The 25,761-nt window shown below is 27.0% G+C and overlaps 1 protein-coding gene across 3 annotated transcripts in view; it reads left to right on the forward strand.

Annotated features, from left to right (window-relative positions):
• Positions 1 to 25,761, forward strand: part of LOC114128648 (band 4.1-like protein 4) — a 142,160-nt gene that overhangs the window by 77,153 nt on the left and 39,246 nt on the right. For all 3 annotated transcript variants that reach the window (XM_050202329.1, XM_050202327.1, XM_050202328.1), the window contains exon 6: positions 11,712 to 11,809. In XM_050202329.1, the coding sequence (XP_050058286.1) occupies positions 11,712 to 11,809 (98 nt within the window). The remainder of the gene's footprint in view (positions 1 to 11,711; positions 11,810 to 25,761) is intronic.

Below are 25,761 nucleotides of genomic sequence, written 5' to 3' on the forward strand. Positions count from 1 at the left end.
CATATGAAAAATTAATAAATTGTATTAATACAATTACCATTCGTAAATATAAATAGTCAATATTCGTAAATAATCGATTGTCTGAATGATATTGATGAAATATCGATGTACCCACAGTGTTCAAAAGTTACTCATTTAATATTTAAAAAAAATAATCTTGTTAAATTTTATAAAACTTGAGTTTAAAATAATAAAACTACGTTACTTGCCTGCAAATCCACTGATGTCTTGTTTTAAATATTTTAACAATAAAATTAATTAGTCGATTAAAAATAGATTAGCATAATTTATTGTTGATTTGCATAAAATGCTAAATTATTTAATACATTATATGATCTTTAATTTACTAAAATCTTCTATAAGATCTTCCAAGTAATGGTTTTATTTTATTTCAACCGCAAAAAAATATGTATAATTTCCTCCAAATGCTAAGTTAACACAATAATGGAAAAGTGTGATAGCTTTCTTTGTATGTATTTTTAGTGAAGTCTTCGTCGTTATTAAATTATTTTTTAAAAGAGAAAAGCGATCTTCTCATATAAATAATGGGGATATTTAAATGTTGTGTTTGATAATTACGTAAGTAAGTGTAATAAAAATATAGTTATTTTAAAAATTATTTATACCATAAAATTATGTAGGTGTATTTAAAAAAAAGTGATTAGGTAGTGTACAAAATTGAACATTCAATCAAAAATGCATGAGCTTTTATAATTGATAAATTTTCTTATGTTTAAAGAACATGTGTAAATATATATAAGAATAATTTAAAAATAAAATAATTATAAAATAATTTTGTTATCGTAAATTTAGTTGAATTTTTTCTTGAAAACTGTGTGAGTTTCGTTATATTTTACATAATATTATGTTCAATATGTAAATATAATACTGAATACATTTTGAGGACTATTTGAGTTGAACTTCTAATCGATGTACAAACTACAAAAACTTACGAAAATCATTGTCGTTACTATTTCTTTAAAAAACGTTTTTCAAACAAAATAAATACGTAGTATGTATTATTAAGTACGTAAATTTATAATGCCATTTATGACTATAGCTCTTTCGCTTTTGCTCGGGGTTCGCATAGAACCTATATTGTTATTAATATCATAGAACTCGAGTATTATAATGCTCATGTTATATCTATATTGTTACGCGTATAATATGTAAACTGTACCTGCAGCAAACTAATCAATTTTTCGTTAAACTGAAGGGATCTTACTATTCTAATATACACGTTATAATGCACCGTGAATTCAAAACAATACAGCTATTGTGGTTATATTGGGATTTCACAGATTTGGCAAACGGTTATTAAGTAAGTGTTTCATCGAATCAGGTAACTGGAGAGGTTCTATTACTATTACGCTATCTTTCTATTTCTCGAATATATTAAGGGTTACTTAATTGTTTGTATATAATATATGATTTAATATTACCACTCGTTTACTGGAGTGGAATAAGCATTATCTCCAAATTGTTTATTATTTTATTTTATTTTTTTTATAGTTTTCTTGGCATATTTCCCATGCGATATATTAATTATGATTCATGTAATGTGACGTAGTTTCTTATTTTAGTTTTAAATATTACTTCTATGCTGTATTCAATGTATTATAATAATTTTTTCTTTGTCAAAAATATAAATTAATTTTCATTTTGCAAACTTAAAGTTATTTAAATGATAATAGTTGTTAAACATTATTATACAAATATCTCTGTATATTGAAATTACGATATAATTTATAAATAAATTATAGTTTTTAATTTCGTTTTATAATATTAAATTGTTTTTTTTTTATTCTGAAGCTTTATTTTAAGTATACTATGATAGTAACATAATTATTAGTCTATTATGAGTACAAACATTTTATACGTTAGGGAACATTAGTTTCATCAGTGGGCATGCCTATTACGATAACGGTAAATATGCAATCTGGTTTTTCAACATAAAAACTATTAATAAAACATGCGAAATCCAAAGAGTTGAATGTTGGTTTTTTTATGTAACAAGTTACAACTATTAACTACGAATTATACTGTTATGGTGTTACGCATAACTTTTGAAACGTATTATACAAATTATGAAAATTTAATTTAAAATAATAAAATTTGATGTGAAATATCTTATTTTGCGTTATTTTAACGCAATTAATTTCATATATTTCGATTTTCTAAATATTTGCTGGTTGTTGTATTTGTTTGATCTATCTAATTCCGAATACAAGTATTTTATTTTATAAAAACAATTACCCATTTAATAACTTTAATATAACAAAGTTTTGGAACGTTTTAAAATTAATTAATATTTTAATTACTAATTGTACATTTTGTACATTGTTATGATTTTTTTTTACATGAAATGGTGTTTATATCGACAAAATAAAATTTTGAGTCATAAAACTATTATTATTATATTCATTCATCTGGATAAATATAGGACGATACTTTTTAGGTTTCAAGTGTCTTATCCTTTTGTATTTATAAACGTAATACTTATATTTTAGCTAATATAGAACACCGTTTGCAGTAATATTAATATTATTAACAGCTATGTTCCATTTTTTAATTTCATTAAAAATAACTTAATTTAATATAATTAAATATAATTTGACTTCTTATTGAATGAATTATTGAATTGACTCGAAACAATTAATAATTTAAAATTCATTATAATTGTATAAATTGAATTTCTATTATGATACATGGTTTATATATTTTAATTATATTATGTTATTATGTTGATATTATTAAGTGTTAGCTGAGGAGGGTAAACTTTCATAAAACAATATTATATATTATGTTGTTTGCGGGAGTGTTGTTTATTAAAATGTCAGTTCAATTATGAATCACTATATATTATAATAAGTATGAAACAATGTATAAGATTTCAATCTTGTTTATTTTAATGAAATAAAATATTGAATTGAATGATAAATGGTATTTTCTTTATATGATTTTAAAAGATTTTTGATGATCAAATTTAAATTTTAGAACATCAAATTCAATTTCCATAATTCATATAATATGTACATTACTTAATTGTCTATGAAATTCGATTTATCGAACATTTAATGGGTATTTTGATAACTATACACTTTATACTTTAGTCACACATATTGTGGTGGCTAAAAAAATGTCTGAACTGATTTGATTTTTTCCATCATAACGACTATTGTCGCAAAGTAAAAAAATATTAATAATGAAAAATAAATTAGAAATTAGAAAAATAAAATTATATGTCTTAAATTCACTTAGTTTGTAAAATTAATTGATTTTTTTATAATAAAATGCTATACAGTTTCCTATATTATATATAAATTTAATACTGAACTCGTTTTAGCGAAAAGTTAATAACAATTTTGCCAGAGGAAAATTAGCCATCACCGCCGATTTAACAAGCAATAATCGTTCGTGCGTTTGTGGGCCAATATATATATAAATAAAGTAGCATGTATACCAAACGTATAGAGCGTCTAATGAAATCTCCCCCCTTCACATTTTATATATTTATATATATAATATAATATCGTGTAAAAGTCGTTCGACAGACGCCCGGAGCCATATCCGTACAATAATATGTAGTGAGAACTGTGAAAATACGTTTAATGGGACTTGCTGTAGCAGCAGTTTATAGTTAAGTTCGTCGCCTATCATATGTATCTTAGGTACACGGGACGTGTTCTGTGCAACATCTTAGGGAACTTAGAGCAAACACAGAGAATTTAAAAAACCATGTTTTTTTAATCTAACATTGTATAAATACTGAAAAAAAACTGTAGAAAAAACGCCTTACACGGAGATTTTTTTAAAGACACGTTTTTTTTAGTTAAAAAAATATCAGTGTTTATAGAAGTATTTTTTAAAGTAATTTTAATAAAATTTCACAAAATTATTGAAAATAAATACAATTTTTCTCATTTTTCTCGTTATAATTTTTACTTTTTTGAGGATATTTTGTGTTTTGAATATATTATATAGAATCTATAAAGGCATGCTGTCATTCATAAGAGTAAAAAAATTATCACGATGAAAATAGTAATAGGATCATTTTTTTCGTGTATTTCTTTAATGAAATATTCCCCAAATGTTAATGCTATTCGATAAACCGATATGGTACTGATGGATAACACCATAATATAATAATATAATATAACACCTCTTATATTTAAAAATGTATTGTAGCACGTATGATGTAATATTCCTATCGATGATAAAAAAAATCACCCTGTAAAATAATATACACGTGGTATAATAACTATTGCCGGTTATTAGCGTATACACGTACATAATATAACATAGATGCGCGAACTCATTGCGTGTATCCATAATAATATATATTTATACCTCTCACGTGCCGGAAATGAATGAAATCGCCGTATTAATGGACTTTCTTGGTCGGACTGCGCGAAAACATTCACCGTGGGACACGCCACCTTGTAATTTCGTGACAAATACACGACGGTTATGATTGATTCACCATTTCCTATTTTACACTCGTTTTTATTTCTCCATTTTATAACGTCACGATTCGCGCACGGACATCGTGTATAATGTACATTTTCGAGGGCGAGAAAAATGTCACCTCTGTGTTGATTGCAGTGGAGGCGGAAAATCCTTTCACCGAAGGCGAGTGTATTTAAGAATTATTTTATATTGTACCTATACATGTATACTTATCGCGTGTAGAGTGTATAAGTGTGTTTGTATTCTTGCGGATTGCATAAGCTCATTGCTGCAGTAATATTTTTCGCCGACATTCGTGATTATTACTTAACTAGAGCACAATGATAATATAATAATAATACTTACTTATATACACCTAAATGCGGTCGCGTTCTATTATAGTTATTATGTGTACTTATGATTCTTGTATTATACGAAACGTCAGAGGACGTGTAATCGGACAGGAGAAATTAATTTAGTCATTAATTGTATGTGTGTGCACGAGGATAATGGCCGCCAAGTTGAATATATATATACTATCAAATGATAAAATCGTGATCACATAATAAATTTATTACCTATGCGTTTACGAGTTTTATTTTTCTCTCTCATAGACGAGATTATCATTCGAAATCGTTCAATTAATTATAAATCATTGTATTCAATTTGTATTGTGCATTTATATGATTACCAGTAAAATTCGATTACGCATATATTATTTTTTTTTGATTTTCTTAATATGAATGCTTGTTTTGAAAGTATTTACTCGTATATGTATATGTGTGTGTATATTTCACGCTAATAATTTTTAACTCTTACATTTGGTCTGTATAATATATAGTATATACTTTGCTGCTGAGATTGCCGTTTCTAAACTGATTCGACTCCCTGTAGAGATAACCACACTTTATTTTTCCGACTGACGAACGATACGGAAAACGTTATGATACAGTGGGTCGGTTTTATTATTATTATCTACACTATCATCGCTGTGACCACATCATTTTGTCTTTCCTCTACTCTCGCTGATTTTTCCTCACAACGCGGAGCTGCATTTGGTTCCCTTCAACTACTATAATTTCCGTGTAAAGGCACAATAAAAGTACGTATTAAGGCACGTATTAAGAGCACAATACCATCTCGGCATTGTCCGCAGGTAAAGCATTAGTTTTTGTATTCAAAAGAAAAGGACATAGCGAAAAATACATTTATCATAGCTTTAATAGTGATTTTATAAGTTGCAGTGTGTTATATATTTTTATTGTTAGTATTAGAATATATGAATAATAAAAAAAATTAAAAAGTGTAGAGTATTAATATACTTGATTATTTAAATACGACGCTCTCCTAGAATATTATTTTTATTTTCGTTTAACAAAAACGCCTTGAGATTATAATATAATATTATATTGTATATCTACATTATAAAATTATAATAATACTAAATAATGAAACGAGTTTTGCATTCAAATTGCCACAAGTAAATTAATGATAAAACTGCTTTTAGTAATCTTGTATCATTATCGTATATTAGTAATCAATGACTTTTATACATCGTGAAAAACATAATATATTATAAATTACCGTTGGAAAATACTATTTGAATCACTTAAATAATACTAAAAATGTTTAAAAGGTAGATAAAATATTACCTACAGTATATAAGTACCTATAGTAAATAATAATTATTAAGAATCACATAGATAATAATATGTTTTCAAAATGTAATTTATCATATATTATTCAATAAATATTTTATTTAACAAGTGTGCTGGGAGAAATATTAATATATTTTACTCGTTACACAATTTATGGTAAAATTCAAAGGATAGGTATGAAACAATTTTATTTTTGTTGACTTGTTGTTTATAATAGTGTATTATGCATATTGTATATAATAATAAGTTGTAAGAAAACAAATACAATAACAAATTATACAATAAAAATAAAAGGAAACTTTTATGTAGTTCGTGAATAAAGTTACAGGCATAGATTTATTGTAAAATAAACACAAGCAAAACATAATTAAGCTGGATTCAACCATATTTAATCGCTGTATAAAGTTTATTATAACTCAATAATAAAACAATAATAATAGTTTCTAATTATAAATATTATATTAAAAAAAAATTGTATAATAGTTATAATAATATTATTATAACGATATATATATTTTTTTTCTTCAAAAATTCCATAACATAATAAAAATGAATAATTTTTGGGTAATACTAATTTTAAGTTTTACTCATTAACACAATTTTCCTAAATAATCAGATTTTACTTGATCTTTTTTAATTTAATATATTTATCATATGATTATAAAAAACTGTATTTTACTATTGTGTTGAGCCTTTCACTTCATACAATCAAACATTTATAGTTATATATCAAATGCGCATGTTTTATTGGATGGCTAATTAATTGTAGCTACCTACTTCATGTCTTCATCACACAAATTCATATTTTTTTTTATCTCCTAGACCAATATCTTTCATATTAGTTATTATGTAGAGCGCAGTTTCATAATAGTTCTATTTTATCTATTTTTCTTTACATCATATACCATCAATCTATACTTTTAGATATGGATAGATAAAATTCAAGTGTTAAAAATTTTTTTATAGATTACATTTTTATCAATCAATACAATATAACCTACGATTCGTTTTTTTTTCTTGTAATTATTTTTTAATATTTTGGCATAATTTTGATTTTTAAGTAAATTTACATAAAATCGTTGCCATAGGATTTTTTTTTGTTAAGAAACAATAGATGATGTAGTGACGATAGAAAAACATTCATATCTTAATCATTTGCATGGCAATTTATTGTTGATAGCGTTGATTAAGTAAATGTGGTATTTTGTAAACATTTAAAATTTTCCTCGTTTTGTGGAAAAATTTATATATACGGGATATATAATATTAGAGTCAGATAAATGGTGTTATATGTATTTTTAAATATTCCTCGACGAAGTCGAAAAAAAATTCATTTTAAAATGAATATTTTTCCCTCACTGTTTTTTTTGAATAATATACATACAATACACAATACCTGAGATTACAATAAGGCCCATCGGTTTTTGTGTTAATTTTTTTTAATGATAAATAGCTCATCACTTGGTTAGCTTTAGTATATTTGTATGATATATATATATGATATGAAAAAGTATATAGGGTTAATACACAAGTTGACAAACAACGAGAATAGAATATTTTTTAAAATAGTAGGCGTACCTACTGCTATATCATGTATAATGCATATTATTGACACGTCAGCGTGTAATGGCAAAATTACGCAGGAATTGATACCATATATATTTTTATTAATTTTACAATACATTATATTGCGTGTCATTATTAATTGAAAACGGCACAGGTGGTGACATTCGCACTGGTTTTATAGAAATCTGTTACGCCACGTAGTAACAGAGAAATTAAAAGCTTTATGTTTGTGGTGAAGACGACGACGACGACAATGATAATAATAATTATAAAAAATAAAAAAATATTGATCGCTACTTGCAAAACTCCGCATAAATTTTTATTATGATATAATAATATATAACTTTATATATTTTTTAATAGTTGGGTCAGTCGTAATTTACTAAGCTAGATACTATAATACGTATATTATATTACAATACTTACATACAGCGGTGAGGTGTTAATGTTTTTAATTTTAAGTTTTTTAAGTAAATATCAAACACCCGTGTATGTAAGTTGCAATATATTATTATTATAATATTACGTTTGGTATAATAATTTGGAATTTTATATTAGTTGACGAATATTGCATTCATCTATAAAATAATATATAAAACCAACTATCGTTGTTTATATCAGCTTTGATTTTTATCAGCTAATTATAATTGACCAAACTAGAAATCCTCTATAATATCATGTATATAATGATGAATTTTAAAATCAAAAATTTGAAATGCATGTTTTTAATAATTAACGTATGTTTTAGTACAGGTACAATTATACTAAAAATACATTTTTATAAATACCATTTAAGTATTTATTATTATTATATTTTTAGTTTTTAATTCAATAATGAATATCGCAAATTGGCGACTACATTTAAATTTTCAGTTTAAATTTGTCTAAATTTAGTTAATTAAACTATTTTAACTGTTTTTTTTTGGTATTTTTAATAAAAAAATTTGCATATTATATTTTACATTTTTGCTTGCATATTATTTTAATATTTTTGTGCATATTATTATCTTGTCTATATTAGGTCCTATAATTTCTGAGCCTTAAATTCTATGAATATCGAATTTTATTCGACCTGTGCTATAACTCAAATTAGAAATATCCGTGTTACCTTTATCGCAGTAACATTTAGTTTTAAACGTGTCGTGCAGTTAATCGATGAGGTGTGTGTGTGAACTTGTGAAATTCGGTAGCGTGGGATTTTCGGGCCTTCCGTCCTCCGTCCGCGTTTATATCGCCCTCGACGATAAAAACAAAAACAAAACAAAATAAAATAAAACACACATACTCATTATTACCTATTATTATGCCCTAAAACTAATAGATTCGAATAATCGAGTTCACGCCGCGCGGAGACCGGTAATTTGTTTTTTCCCAGACGATTGCACACGTCATACCCTGTTCATTATAATAATATATTTAAATAACGCGTATGATATAGATAGGTGCCTGCGATGCGTTTAAAATATTTTGAGTCCGATACACGCGTGTGTGTTCGTTGTGGATGGTAATTATTACAGTTTATTTGCCGTACAACACGACATCGATCTCCGGTTATAATGATCGAGTCGTGCGGCATAGCCTGTAGCTCTCTGTATCGCACGAACGCTGCCGCCAGTTTACGTATGTATAATATTCTTGTGTACCTAATGTAACTATATAATATACCGAAGTTATGTGTGTAGAACATACATTATTATTATTATTATTATTATATTATTGTTTTGTGAGCTGCGCTCAAGTGAAATCGGGTGGTAAAATAAATTATTCATATGTATTAGCGTTGAAAATGTTGTCGTTGTCCGCGTGGTCAGAACCGCGCCGCATCTATTATAATAACATTTTGTATGTACAATAATATTTTAATGTCGAAGTGTTGAGAATGATTCCAAAAGCTTTCTTAATGATTTACCCCCCCCCCCTCGATTTCCTGTAAAATAACAAATTTATTTAAATTCAAATTTTTAAAATTTTTTCAAAGACCATATTTTCAATTACTAACAGTTAAAGATTTTTAGGGAATGGAGATACACAATAAAACTTTTTTTATTCAAATAAAAACCAAACTTCTTAACAATAAATGGTTAAAAAAAATTTTTTTTTTTTAAATGTTAATATTTTTAATTCAAAATTAAACTGAGTAGTTTCTAAATCATTGCAATGTATAAGTGTATAATATTATACTAAAAAAATAATATATATAAAAATGTTTTTACGATAACATAAAATAGATATGATATTGGATCTATATTTTATAATACTTGGATTATTTTTACACATTATATGTTGATAAATTAAAATTAATTACTCACATTTTCATATAAACATACCCTACATATTTTCCAAGCGCACGGACCTAAATTATCCTCAGTAAGTATGCACAGAGTTAAATAACTCAAAAACCACCCTTTGAATTTTCAGAAACATTATTTGCTAAATAATAAAAATACTAAAGAGTAGAAAAGAGAAGTAAGGGTTCTCATTTGAAAAACAGAAGTTTTTTATCTCCACAACAAAGCACTCTTTAAGTACCTACTTAAAAAATGTTCAAGAATTTAAAAATATTTAAAAATTCCAAAAATCAGATGTAGATTAACTATATTAATGACTAAAAATGGGATGAACACTGAGGACATTTAGTGCATCATTCTGTATATGTCTCATATGTGTACCCCGGAAAAGCGACGTGCGTCGTACCTAAATGCAATGTCGATGATTTAATGTAAAATGTCTTGAACGTATCATATTTGTAAAAATTAATATGTTATTATAATATGTACATACAGTGTCGTAGACATTATTTCTGAAAGGGGGAGGATCAAAAATTGAAAACGACATAGCTAAATAGGAGGGGAAAATTGGGAAATTGGAAAATCCCCCACCCTCTCAATCTCAAAACTTTTTACTTGGATAGTTAAATATTTAACAATTAGAAACAATAAATATAATTTTAATTGATTCAAAATTCACATCTAACACAATAAGATAAGCTATAAATTATATTAAAGTATAATTATAATAATCATAGTCTTCATCGAACATTTCGACCAAATAAACATTACTTTGCTATAAATAAACCAAAATAAAATTTTAATGGTATTCAGTTTTGACAAAATTGTTAAAATTCAATAGCTCATTGATCATAATCCATACTAAATATTCTAAGCAAAGACAAAAAAATAATAATGCCAATGAGGGATCTGACCCACACGTCCCCCCTCGTATACGCCACTGGTGTACATAATGTGCAAGATTGCATAAAACAAAAAATTCGTAATACTATACTAACTATAATAATGAAAATAGTAAAAAAAATTATGAATATAATATACGTAGTAGAGTATTGCAGCCAAGTACATTAGTAAATTATTATTTTTTTGGCTATATACAGGCAGAGTTAATAATCTGAAAATGCGTTTCTATTAGGTATGATAATAATTAGATAACGAAAATTACGCGTGTTTCATAATATGATTATATAGTATTTTATGGTCCACATAAAACGAAAACTATAATTTGTTGAATTTCGAATAGTTATAAATTATAATATTCTATGTGAATTATATTGCAGGAGGCGTACTAGATTAACTATTAGACTATAACTCTCGCATTAGTCGGCGTGAGTACTGTATTATATAAGTCTTATCTTTTTATATTTTACTGCTGAAATCATTATATTTTAATATGAAGGGTACGAATACCGTGAAACACTCTCTCGTATATTGACTCTATTTGAGCGTGTATATCATACAGTATACACAAAGTGATATATAGTATAGTACAAATTCTTATTATGTCAAACGTCGACATTTTGAATCTTGAGTTATATCGAACTAAATTTGATTTCCCTTAAAACTATTGCACTTCAATAAAACTCAAGTGTTTATTGTATAGTGTTATATTATAATATTAAGTGTATGAACTGAGTACGCGATGTGTGACACCACAGTATGGCGATGTTCGATAGCATGTTCTCAGTGCTGCAATGTTTTAGTAATATATATGATAATGCATTTAGTTATTTAAAATTTTGTGTTGCAGGTATCAGTTTTTCTTGCAGCTCAAACAAGACATACTGCAAGGACGCGTACCCGTCACCCAAGAGCTGATGGCCGAGCTAGGAGCGTATGTCGTGCAATGTAAGTACACAATAATATTATACAATCCTAGTGATAGAATATATATATATTATGTAAATGTATTTCATATGTAAGCGCAAAAGCCGTTTGATATTGACAAACATACGCATGATCGCAAATAACGCAAAGTACTCGGATTTCTTTCGAAGGCAAACCGCAGTAGTTTTACCGCGATATTAATGAAACGATTTTTCTCTCGCCTGCAGGTTATTTTCCGTTTTACCGTTACACGCGTATATAAAGGTATGTGGATAGTTAGTCATTTTGCAGTTTCTGTTACTACAGTTTTTTTTTCGTAATCTACCCGACCAAAATCAAAAAGACTCACGAAAATCGAAATTAAAAACAAGGAAAATACTACAATATCATGTGCGTTTTACACGCCGAGCGCACATCATCCCGAGGCTGTTGTTAAACTGGGAAAATTGTTTTTCCACTTGTGTACTTCACTGCCCGTTTTCTACATAAAACTTTTTCACGCCTTACCGAATCACCACCATCATCCCCTCATCGCCGCTACCGTGACTTCCGACCAGAGTTTTACCATGTCCTTGACGACGTTGTCGCATACTATGGTATACACTATATAGTATAGTATAGTCAAAAACAAAAAAAATAATTATAACACTCTCGCAAAACAAAGTCGACCACCGTCATTTTAAACAATAGTCCTTTGTGTCCGCTATTTTTTTTTTTACCAAAAGTGCTCATCGTGAACTGAGGGCTAAGATTACATTTTCTTTTTTTAAATTTATTTAATCTAAAAATTATTTAAATATATCGTGCAGTGCGAAACGATTCGCTGAACTTATTATGCATACAGATTGGAGTATAAGATAATGTGGTAGGTTTTATCTATAACTTTATTCGAAATATCACTAATTTTTTATCATTTAATATTTTAATTCGACGTGATATTTTTTCTTACCGTTATTAGTTTATTACTCAACAGGACATGGTAAATTAAAGAATTCTTTCATTTTATATTGTTATATAAGTCTACACTTTATAGTAATAGTTTATTAGTAATATTAAATTCTACATAATTATTAATTAGTTATTATATATTATTATGGTATTTTTTGTAGACAAATATTAATAGACCGGTTTTAAAATATATATTATGTAGCATGTTAAATGTATTGGATTTATTTGTTAGTCATTATGTTATTATTCATTATACGACTTTAACTCGAAAAATTCAAAGAATTGCTAAATGGATTTAATTTACGTCCACGGACACACTAATTCTTCAGTAAAGAATATTATATTAAGAATAAAACAAGACGGAAGTATTATATTATATATACAGTTAGATTAAACAGAGTTAATTTTTCTTTAAGTTTAACTATTTTAAAATGTAAAACAGATGACGATACGTAAAAGTTGAGTAACGATCTTTTACGAGATTCTTTATGTTCCTCGTTTACTATAAAAATGTTTATTTGCTGCGTCTTTTTTTTACCGAGAACTGAACTTATTTGATATTTTATTTTCTATTCGCCAACAACACTGAATGACATTTTATCGTAATAGTTCATCCCCGCTCAATACTGTTAACAGTTGACATTTCGACGGAAAAACAGGTCGTTGACTCAGCTATGTAAAATGTAAGATGTTGATATTGAATGACCCGTTTCATTTTTAACAATGTATGTGTTGTTAGCTCATAATTAAAAATCGAATGATTTAAATGCAAATGGTCATCGATATTTTAGTAATTTTTAGTAATATTTCAAGCTAAATACATATTTGTTCAAAATCTTTTAGATACGTTGTTTTTAGTATTAAATAGGAAAAATGGGACAAAATCATACAAGTCTTCGTTATATTGAATTGATATATTATACATACAAAATATTACATATTATATTATTTTTAAAAGTTGATATTATATTGAAAAAAGATAAATAACGTAACTTGAAAACAACCAATTATATAAAATGCAATTTAGGGGTTATATTATATAAACATCGTTAAATATACAGAACAAACTTGATCAGATTACACTTACTAGTTGAAGTAAAACAAACACATCAACTAGTTTATATAGTTGACATCTAATATTGTTTTTAACCTTCTAATAATATGTATGTTTCCAAAAATAAATTATTGCAAATATTGTATTATATTTGTATATGTTATACTATGTGAATTATATATTTTAGAATTCAACTTCAATATTTTTTATTTATTTTTACTTAAAATCCGTAAGAATATTTTTATAAAAAAACTAATGTAATAAACATGTATAAACGTCAAAACTCATTAAGAGTAAAATATTTTGTAAATTTATGTCAAAAATGATGAAAACGGATATAAGACTTTAATATCGGATAAATATGTGTAATATAGGTAGACATTGTTGAGTGGTGTGTGAAAAACGGAGAACGTAGCGTTAGATAACATTATGTTATTGTTTTTATAGTAGGTAATCGTAGGCGTTGGCGTGGATGAGAAAAGCGGCATCTTCAATATTATTATTCAATTATTAATGAGTAATGAGTCTGGCGATTATGATAAACTATAATATGCATCTTTCGTGTACGATATAATATTATAATAAGTGTTAGGTATATCATTTTTTTTTTTTGTTCGTAAATGCCATGGACACTATCGGGGTTTCATTATTTCAATTCCACAAGCTATCGATTCTGGCAAAAATTTATTTATACCACAGGTTTAAAATATAGTGTAATACACAAACAAAATTATATAGCTCAAATACGTTTTATATTATATATTATTTTTATTTAAGTGATTCTAAAAGTATATATATAGTTTGGCTTGTAAAAAAAAAAACAATAGTGCAATATTATAGGTACAATGTAAGTTTATAACACAATTAAATTAAATTGACACTTTTTAAAACAGCAATTTTATGACAGTTTATTATAAGTGAATTTATAATTTTTTTAACTTTTTTTTATTTTAATAATTATCAACAATTTTAAATTTAAGAATATGTTTAACAAGACTTGTACTATTATTTCTGATAATATAGTTACCAATGTCAAATTTAATATTAGTGTAATAATATAATATTAATATGCGAATCATCGGAATCAATAATATATTAAATTTCAGCGGTGTTAAAAGTCAGAACAATCTATAAGTTTATTGTATGTAAAAAGATCATTTCACCGGAATCGATATACAATAGACAATCGTTTGATGAAACAAGTCAACAGTTGATAGCGTAATACCACGGATAGTCTGACGTAGCGTGAATATAGATGTTTCCGCTAAACTTTTAAAATAGAAAACCGAAAAAAGTTAACATCACGACGTGTAACATACAATATGACTTATACTAATATAATATAATGTACGAGATGATGCATTTAGTGTAAAACACTCATTATATATATATATAAAAAACTAACGTTGTAGAAAATATTTCTTTTTCATAATTTTAAAACATTTTCTACTATTTTTATCTCCTTCGAAAAATTTGTACAAGTAGTTTGTTAGTTAGTTATAAAATTATAAATATTTTAACTTAAAATAAGTAAAGCAGTGAGCCACCATTTTGTGGGGTACCCCTAACGACTTCACTCCACTCATTAAAACTTTAAATGCTATAAAACATCTTAAAAAAATCGTCCAAAATTTTAAATTTGTGTGTCGAAGAATTCTAAAAAGATATTCTGCTACAAAAATAAATTAAAAATGCATTTTGTCATAAAAAAATTAGAAAAATGTTGTTTTTTATGACTTAAAATAATTTAAATTAAATATTTTCAATAACGTCAATAGTTTAAGTAAAGTAAATGAATAATTAAATGAATCACCTTCTATATATTAGGAAAACCAAAATCTAAATCACACTGTTTACACTACGTGTGATATGACTATATGCGTGTATCGTTCTATATTTCTTTGCGTTTTTAAATATATTTCGAATGACGTGACAATCTACGTGCGTGATATCGTCTGTCATGTTTGGATCTAAAAAATACGTAATTGTTAGAGTCGACATGAAAACTGAAGACTTGTCTTACGCAATATATATATATTTAACGAAAGTGTATCCAAAATCCTGAGATAACGAGTATTAGTCGAGTAAAAGGGGTCGGATGCAGTGTCATGTTGCTCGACAGATTTTTTGTCGAAAAACACTATTTTTCTTATTTTTGCGAGTGGGAGGTGACTTTAGCCTATATATTCCCGAGAGCTGTAAAATGAAACCGACTTATTTTAACGGTCGACACTCATTAATGTTTCAAAAATCGATAAAAATTTGCCTCTCAACAAATATTTAGAATACATTCAGTTCAACATTTTGTTCAGTGAAATCTCTTTTAATAGACACCTCTAAATTGCGATTTTTTTTTAAAATTAACTAAAGACTAAAGTTTTACCCTTTAAATGAAAGATTAAATTATGGCTATCTAGAATTCCGGTATTAAAGAAAATCTTTCCGTTTATCAGTGGACCATTATAAATTTTTGTGTTTTACGTTTCAACCAATATCAAGAATAACAATAATAATATATTCTTACAAAAAAAAACGTTGATGCATATCTATATTATTATTTATTACTTTACAGAATTGATTCGTTATTATTTTGTTGTAGTTTTTTTATGAATTTATTTTAACATTTAGGCGTACGGAGTACACGCATTTAGTTTAGCGAATCTTGCCACCTTAAAAGTCATATAACTAAATTTTAAATTTGCTTATAAATCAGGATATGCTATTTTGTTTGGATCATTCGATGTGTATTCAGATAAAAAAAATTAAAAATATAATGTGTAGGTTGACATTTAAACATCAAAAGTCAATAATCTGCCTGTTCTGAGCCAACTAATGAAAAGTAGAAAAAAATAAAAGTAAGCGAAATTAAATGTCATAATCATAAAGTGATATTTGAAAGAAATTAAATTTCAAAAAAGTATCAACATCAATATTACTAGCTCTGTAGGATACTGTACTTGCGATCATCGTATAATGACGATAGCTTATAGCAGGTTCACGTACTATGCTCGTAATACGACGATCTTGATTATATTAGTGAACATACTATTACTATTGTAATGACAGATTGAAATTTTTTTTTAGCTCATCGAATGTAAATTTTCTTAATTATATTTGACACGAAACTTTTTTGCGTATTCTTGATGAAAAATATGCTTGTTTTCTTCAATCAGACCTTTAGCGATTAATGAAATATTTAAATATTTGTATAAACCTCAAATATATAATATTATCACACTTTTTTTTTGTGGGCCTCGGCCTGTATTGTATTAAAATAAAATTAAGTCAAATTAATGTTGTGATGTAAGTTTGAAAAGCAAACACAACTTTCGTTATAATAATGATAACTATATCGCAGTTCATGCAAGACGTAGGTTTTGGACGTACTTTAAACCATTAAACACATAATATTATACACTAAACGAGTATTAATGATAATATAATACCAATAACAATAATAATGTGTACTGTACGTGGATTACGGAACCTCGGTCGTTTACCCTAATTTTTTTCCCTCAAAAACTCGTCGCGCAAATCCATATCACCAGATGCAATTACCCTAATTGCGCGCCCTCAATAATAAAGCGTCGATTAAAAAGCCTCCTACGATAATGATAAACGTCGTATAAATAGTAGCCATATAATTCCACAATTTATTATTATTATTCCTCTTTTGTCATTGTTCGGTTTTTCTAAAATATTTTATTTTTCCCAGAATGGTTTTCTCACTTTAGCTGGAGGGGCGCGTGACTAATACCAAGAGCTTTTGATTAGCCGTCCTTATAGAATTACAAATACACACACAAGTCCAACAATAACATTTAATACGGATTTGCACTCGACATTACACTAATGCGCTTTCCGAATCGTGTATGTTATCTTAGAGTTTATATAATAATATACGGAAACAGATATCGTAAAGTTATGCAATATCTTCTAAACAATATTGATATCGTATATATATATATATATATATATATTTTATCTTCAATTATTTATTTCGAATTTTGTAGCACCCACTGGACTGTACTTTTATTTTTTATGTTGTGGCCTGTAAAAGATCAATTACATAAATAGTTATCAATAATAGAAGAGTTAGTAACGGAAAAATTCTCGACAATTTTAATTCAAATATTATTTTGATGTATTTTTAATTATATGATATCTGCACAGTGATTTTCAAGAATTTTTCTGATGATGGCAGGTGAGGAAATCATTAATAATCATAGGTGGATATCGTATACAGATATTAATATAACTACTATTGCATTATAATTATTAATTTTTTTCTTATTTGACTCGATATGATATTATAAAAATTTCATTATCGTTTTTACAAAATTATATAGTTTGTTTTTGTGTAACTAGGTATATTCACATTCCAATAGTTAACTAATTATTTCATATCCAAATATAAAGGTATTGATCCAAAACTTAATTTCATTTTCAGTTTAAATAACTACCTTAAGTTCAAAAATTTGATATAAAGAATTTTTGAATTTATTCTTACTGCAATATCAAAAGACGTGCTTAATTTTCTTTAATATGAGTTTTAAGTTCAAATTGTCCGTTTCTTTCACACAGAACTGTTTTTTGTATAGCTAAAATGATATATTGAATTTATTAAATTTAAAATATAGTTGATTGCCATTTACAAAACTTCAAGCAATATAAGGGATATTTTTAGAAAAAATATTTACCAACTTATCCCAAAAAATATTTTATATTATACATAATACTTTTGTATTATAATTTTGGTAATAGGCATTCATAAAGGAAATAAATTGCAATTATTTTTTATTTATTTTTAGGAGGAGAGAAGGGGTAAAAGTCTTTTGAAGGGGAAAGCTCCCTTAATTTCCAATATAACAGGAAAGATTATGTTTCTTAATTTAATTATAATGTAATAAACATTAGAACTAGTTATGCATATGTAAAACTATTACTGATCGTTAATCATGTTTTTTTTTTTTTTATCGTCGCTTGGGCATTAATTAAAATTAATACGCGTACACTAGATGTCATAATATAAGGTAATATTAGCTATAATTTAATTTTATATGCATAATGTACTTGGTGTAAAATATTAAAATTGCATGTCTAGCTTAACACATAACTGTGATAACACCGTTTGCGGGGGGTCTTCTCCGTTCAGACCACATTAATTATGATGCACAATAAGAGAGCACGACCGGCCCACCGCAAAACTAAATTAAAAACGAATGTTCAAGATAAATCTCCCAAATTTACGCCACAAATGAGTTTTTCCCGACCCCCATTTCATTATTTTTTATTACGGTTATACATCCAAATGTAAAGGATCACGTCCAACGCTGCGAACTGCAGTATTTAGACACGATTATGATTAAGATTAAACAGTTTCGCTGATATTATAAGGTAAAATGGCGACGCTGTTAGGTATATAATTATGTACTGTCCCTGTACCGATATACCTAATATACGCACACCTATGACAATAGTTAAACGTTTTTTCTTGTATTTATTTTTTATTTGTAATATTTATATCGACAGTAAAAAATACATTTCTTCTGAGGTGAATATTGCGTGGTATTACCGATTTTCCCGTTTAAAAAATACCGATACAGGGTTTTAAAATAAAATCGTATAACTGCAATGCACCGTATGATGATTATCGAAAACTAGAAGAAAACAGAAATTGTTTGCGTACGGATATTGTTATGGGCCCGAGAAGTAAACGCCATTTTTGGTGTTGTCGACGCGCGTAAAACTCAAGGTACAGTCGTAAAAACCTGAGAAAATTCATGAATTTCCACGACATAAGCCATCAAGTGTGAATATGGGTGTAAAATCGCACATTCAAACAAATAGTAATAATAACATTTATTTTTATTTTCGTCTGGAACGAGACGCCGTTTTTTCTTCTTTTACATTTCTCTGAATTTAACCTATATATGAGATATAGTGTTTTTCATTGTACTGAAGGAGTAACGTAAAATGTATAAAATATATATATATAATGTATATATTGTTGATATTATCCATTTCATTTGTTTTTCCAAGAAAAAGGTCCACTTCATTATATTTGTGTAGTTATTGTATCATATATACTTTTTTATTCCTACGCACTGTTTATTATATTATCTATAATTAAATTCGTGATTACGAATGTCCTTTATATAAAACATAGCACGATTAACTATAAATTATTTTCAAAAATATTTTATATAATATGATTTGCATGATATAAATATAATATAATATATATATTTTTTCTAATATTTTTCTATTATTTCTAAATATTATCGATTAAAAATCATAAAAAATCTTATGATTAATTATTATTGTTTATGTTTATGAAATTGAAAATAATTGTTTTCAAAGGTTAGATTATTGAATTTTAATAAAATTAAGCAAATTTGTATGTACTTACTTTGTTTTACACAAACATTAATTAATAATGTCGCATACGTAGTCAAATATAATATAATGTAACTTACATTCAGCATTAATGGTCAGTTGTTTCATATTTTTAATAAGTATTCAATACTGTTTTTATCATTATATTTTTCTTATTCCTAATATTGTTTACAATATTACAATAGTACATTTTTCAGTACAAAAAGTTTGTCTACATATTTTTTAGTTCGTTTTCCCCGTGGGTAATATAGTAGATACTTGATCTAACTTTAGTCATTTTTACAGTTTTCATATTATTATGACTCCAAAGTCATCTGCAGTGACATAAGAATATATTCTTGTTTTTTTTTTTTTTTTGGTATAAAAAGTTTTTTAATATTCCCATCATCAACATACAATGATGGTCTCGCCGAAACGAAGGGGCGACAATTAAATTCTCTCTCTTACACACACATTCACTGTAAACGTTGAAGTTGGATCAATTCTAGCATGGAAATATATACAGAGGGTTTGTAATTTTGTTATATTATGTGAACCATAGGCCGGTCACTGTTGATATAAAAATAAACTTGAATACATTTATATATATCTAATATAAAATATATTAAATGTTATGTGATAAAATGGTATTTTTATTATCATTTTGAATTTTCAATAAAAAATATTAACAATCCGAATCTAAGAGACCATCGGCATTTAGTCTTGTATTATTTTTTTCTCTTCAACCCGAACAAGGATTCCGACGACTACTACTAACTGAACTACCCGTCGTTGAAGAAGGGAAATCCTCGGACACACTCGGGAAAAATACAACATTGTTCTTTATCTATTCACATGGTAAATAATGTTTTTTTCAAACACAATGGTATGGAGAACGAAAAAAATATAAATAAAACCCCTTTTCAACCGAACCACTCTAAAAGTGGGCGGTAAGAATATCCGTTACAACGGTACGGTTGCCAAAAAATGGTTAGTTATTTACATTGGATACTACTGAACAAGTTACTATCCGGGAAATTAAATTAATTTAATTTTATCACTTTATATTGTTGAATAAAATAGTTACAAAATAAAATACGGTTTATAGAATTTCATTTTTTTTTAATTTTTAATTTTTTCCACAATACAATAGAAAAATTTAAAATGATTTACCATGCTAATAATAAATAATTTTGGTTGTTAATATCGTAATAGTTATTTATATACCTTTTATACCCTGAGAAAGGTTTTTTCACATTTTTAATATTTATTTATGACAGATTGCACAAAAAAATCGATATTTATTGAACTATTCCTATTTTTGAGTTATTTATATTTTAATTAATAAAATATTATTACGAGCTATAATATAGGATTTTAATCGATATTTAATAGGATTTATGATGAATATTATTGCAGGTATGAAATATAATTTAACTGTTAAGTTTTGTACATTAGTATTAAAACTTTGGTTACATTATTACAATTTATGTATGTCTAACATAAGGTAAATTATAAGTATATTATATCAATATTTTTTGTTTATTCTAACTTCGAAATTTGGTATAATAATGTATATAAATTATTATGGTCATTATGGAACTATCATAATTTATTATTATAAAACACTCAAATGATTCGGGTACATATCAAGTGTACATTTTTGCAAGTTTCGACTATTATTATAATTATTTTTGAAAGTGTTACAGTAGGTTGGTAATTTGCCAAAATGTTTACACTATCCCGCTCATATAAAAATACATTACGGTAAACATAATACGATTATTATGAATTATGATATTTTAAGGTTACTGAAAATTTTTTATGGAAATCTGAATAAAATCGATAGTTTATGCTAGAGTGAGCCAGTACTGTTGTGCATAGGTCGGAAAGTATAATCTTATTGAGTTTCGCTAAAACTGATTTACTCTACATTATTATTACAGATGAAATAATATAATAGTATTATCAAAATTAATAATGTACAACAGTTTTGGTAATGATTTTAATGAAATAAGACGTCATACATGATTATATAATTTTGACCACATCGATAATTCTAAAAACGTTTTGTAATTAAAATACGGAGACCAAGAAAGCTAACAAAACAGTTTTGTAGCAAGTGTAGGACAATATATTTTAAGAAAGTTTTATAATGTATTTATAACCAATATAATAATAATAATAATAATGATAACAGTAAATACATAAAATCTAACTGCTGGTTAGGCTAGTATAATAAATCATGAGATGACGTCGCTTTTATTAATAATTATAATATTGTCTAGTTTCATATTTCTAGTATTATCAGGGTAGATAAAAATAATCAACTATTAAGAGGATCACGTAAATCTTTAGAGGAAGCACTAAATTATAGTTACGTATTGTGATGGAAAGAATATAATAATAATAAGCAACGCTGTACATTTAAATTTAAAAAAAAAACTTTAAAAATGCACTATTGGTATTCTAAAGAATCGTAGTTAAAAAAAAACATAAAAATCTATCAAGTGTAAAAATATTCCAAATGAAAGGTATTGTTAGTTAAGTGCAATATGCGTACAAAACATATCGTAAAATCTTTATAATACGAAAACTTAATAAAAAAATGTAAAAACTTTTAACTAACCAAACATTTATACAATTTTTTTAAAAGTACTAAAAAAATACTTAAAATTGAAAATATCAAAAAATGCAAAGTAAAAGTTTCAAAATAGAATTCATTTTAGTATCTTATTTAAGCTTTGAGTTAAGGAAACTATATTTTTTACAGTAAGCTAAAAATAATGCATGTTTCTACATATTCACAAATGTTATAATAAGCAATAAAAACAACAACAACAATATTGTTATGGCGTTCGAAACGACCCGGCGTTTACCATAGGCAATTTAACTGCTCCGAGGATTAGGATCGCTGGACCGTGTGCGCTTGCGAATTTAATCGTTTCGCGTGCCCCTCGTCTCTTTGCAGCTGTGCACCGATGAATAAATTCCCCGCTTTTCCGATAAATTTAGACGATGCGTCTTACGATACCTATTATAATGATAATTATTTCACCTTTGTATAATATTCGTGCGGGGCCCGAAAACAATAAATTGAGATTCAATAACGCCAGCTGTATTGTTTCCTCGTCTCATCGAACGTAGTTAGGTAAACGATATTGGGCGTTATTTTATTCTTCTTATTAATATGACACATGTTTTTCAAAAATTGAAAATAAATACCGCTACCTTAATAAATGATTCCTACTATAATATTATAGTATTTATATATAATAATACATAGTGCTATATAAAAACGTACTCGTTTGCGTGCAAGCTTTTTTCAGCACAAACATTTCTAAATATTTTATTTTATTTATGGTAAATAAATATTGTTTAAACATGTTGAAATACTCTTACACTTAAAATGTTCGTTTTATGCAATATACTATTCGTACAACGTTCTGATTTAGTGTGTGTGACTACCCAAGTTTAGGCCATAAATGGCGGAGAAGAACGAAACACAATGTGTGTTTATTGCGTTGTTGCGTTGTTCTGGGAGAGCTTAGCCGGGTCTGAATAAATTATTCTATTAAAAGTTTAATAATTATGCGATTATATTGTTATAATAGAAAATGTAGTTCAAAGCGAGCAATCCGGGTTGGCGGCTTTAACGTAGTTGTAAATATAATATTTGAGGTCCAATTTTAGTACCTAATACCAAAATACTGTAGGACTTGTGTAATCTTGTTATACAAAATATTATATTATTAAACACTTATAAGTACCTTAACGAAACACACGATGCATCGGATCGAGTTCGTTAATTTAATTTTTTTTCAGTACTTATTATTTTTGAGCTTATGTACCTACAAAGACATATTGGGTACGTTGGGATAATTATACTTCTTACTTTTTAGCGAGCCATCTGTTCGCCTATAGATACTATATAAATAGTTTTTAATTAGTGTACCTATATACGTTAGTGGGTTATTTTTCAAAGAATAACTTTACAACAACTATTAAAAAGAATAATTAAACCGTTTGAACATTTTATAACATAATTTACACGTATTACGGGGCCATAGAAACGGACCTAAACGATTATAATCGTTTGGTTTTTTTTTTTTTATCAAACAAAAATGTTATTTGAAAATATATTTTGATAAGTCACAAAATGGTAACTATAATTGTTTTTTCGATAGAAATATATTATGTCTAAAGGAAGTGTGTACGAGGATTTGTCTATGATATCTATGTAATAATACGGGTCGAGTTGGAATACAAATTCCAGATCTCATTGAGTCAAAAATGTCGAGACGTATTTTCTTGAATTAGAGCGCTAGTTGTTGAACATCCACAAAAACTTCAAAATCCATCAAAATGGTTGAGAACAGACGCCCGGTGAGGAACTCTGCAGCACATTGTTCCGGTCGGGGTGAAACGCTAAAAATGAAAACAAAAATTGCTTTGTTTCTTCGCGCAGCGGGTTTCTGGACTTTTTTTTTGTTGTTCTGTTTTGTTTTTCGCCATTCGTATTTTGTTTTTCACTCGCCGCTCGTAAATTTATCCAAACGTATAGCCGGCGCGTAAATCCGGTAGGTATATTATTATTATGAAGTTTTAATGGGACTCTTCCGGCGCCCGAGAGTGTAAATTAATCTCAGTGGACGCGCGACGAAAATGCATATACATATAGTATGTTATTGTGTTTGTGTATATCAACGTGTGTGTATATGTGTTTGGAGAGGTGTAGCAGGTAAAAAAACACACATACACACGTTGGGCTGGTAATAAATATCAATTCCGATGGTCGAAAACTGGCAATGGCGTTAGCCGGACGATGTGAAAAAAACGGTTTTATAATAAAAAATGCATTGCGATAACTCCGCGTATGGATTCTTTCGCACATGCGTGAATACGTCACTGCAAAATAAACGGTTCCAATCGCGTGACTACGGATTTCCGGCAAATTTCACAAGCGTATGTACTACTCGATGGCAGTAATCAGTAAAATAGCAGGGCCTTCGGCTGAGTCATCAACCCACCGGTCCATAAACTACTCAGCGAACATTACACTATACCTTTATAATATTATGATATTATGTAAAGTATTTTAAAGTCGTATACTAAAAGTTGAAATATTTAAAATAATTTTTCTCATCAATTTATGCGGATTGGGTCATGCATTTTTTTAAATGAAAACATAATTTTACGGAAAAATCAAATGTACCTAATAAAATACACCTAGTTATTTATACATTACTAGCTAATCTTGTACGGCGTTACCCGTGATAAACTAAATAATACGTATTGAATGTTGATTTATTATCACGTTAGATGTAAACTATAAAGATTTTTAAAACTATACTTTGAATGGTTTTGACCAAAATTTCATAAAATCCTTTCTAAATATTATGTTTGATAAATAGATATTTCGAAATTTTAAAAATGAATCAGTTTGATAGTTTCGATTGCATGTTGATTATTAACCAATCAGTTAGGACTTGATAAAAAAAAAAAGTTCAGAAATAGTGATTTGTTAGTAATTAAAACAATGTAAATACAGTTACAAAAACAATAGTACTTGTTATATACTTATCCACTTTAT

This window comes from Aphis gossypii, chromosome 2 (assembly GCF_020184175.1).
Source record: "Aphis gossypii isolate Hap1 chromosome 2, ASM2018417v2, whole genome shotgun sequence".
Taxonomy (NCBI): domain Eukaryota; kingdom Metazoa; phylum Arthropoda; class Insecta; order Hemiptera; family Aphididae; genus Aphis; species Aphis gossypii.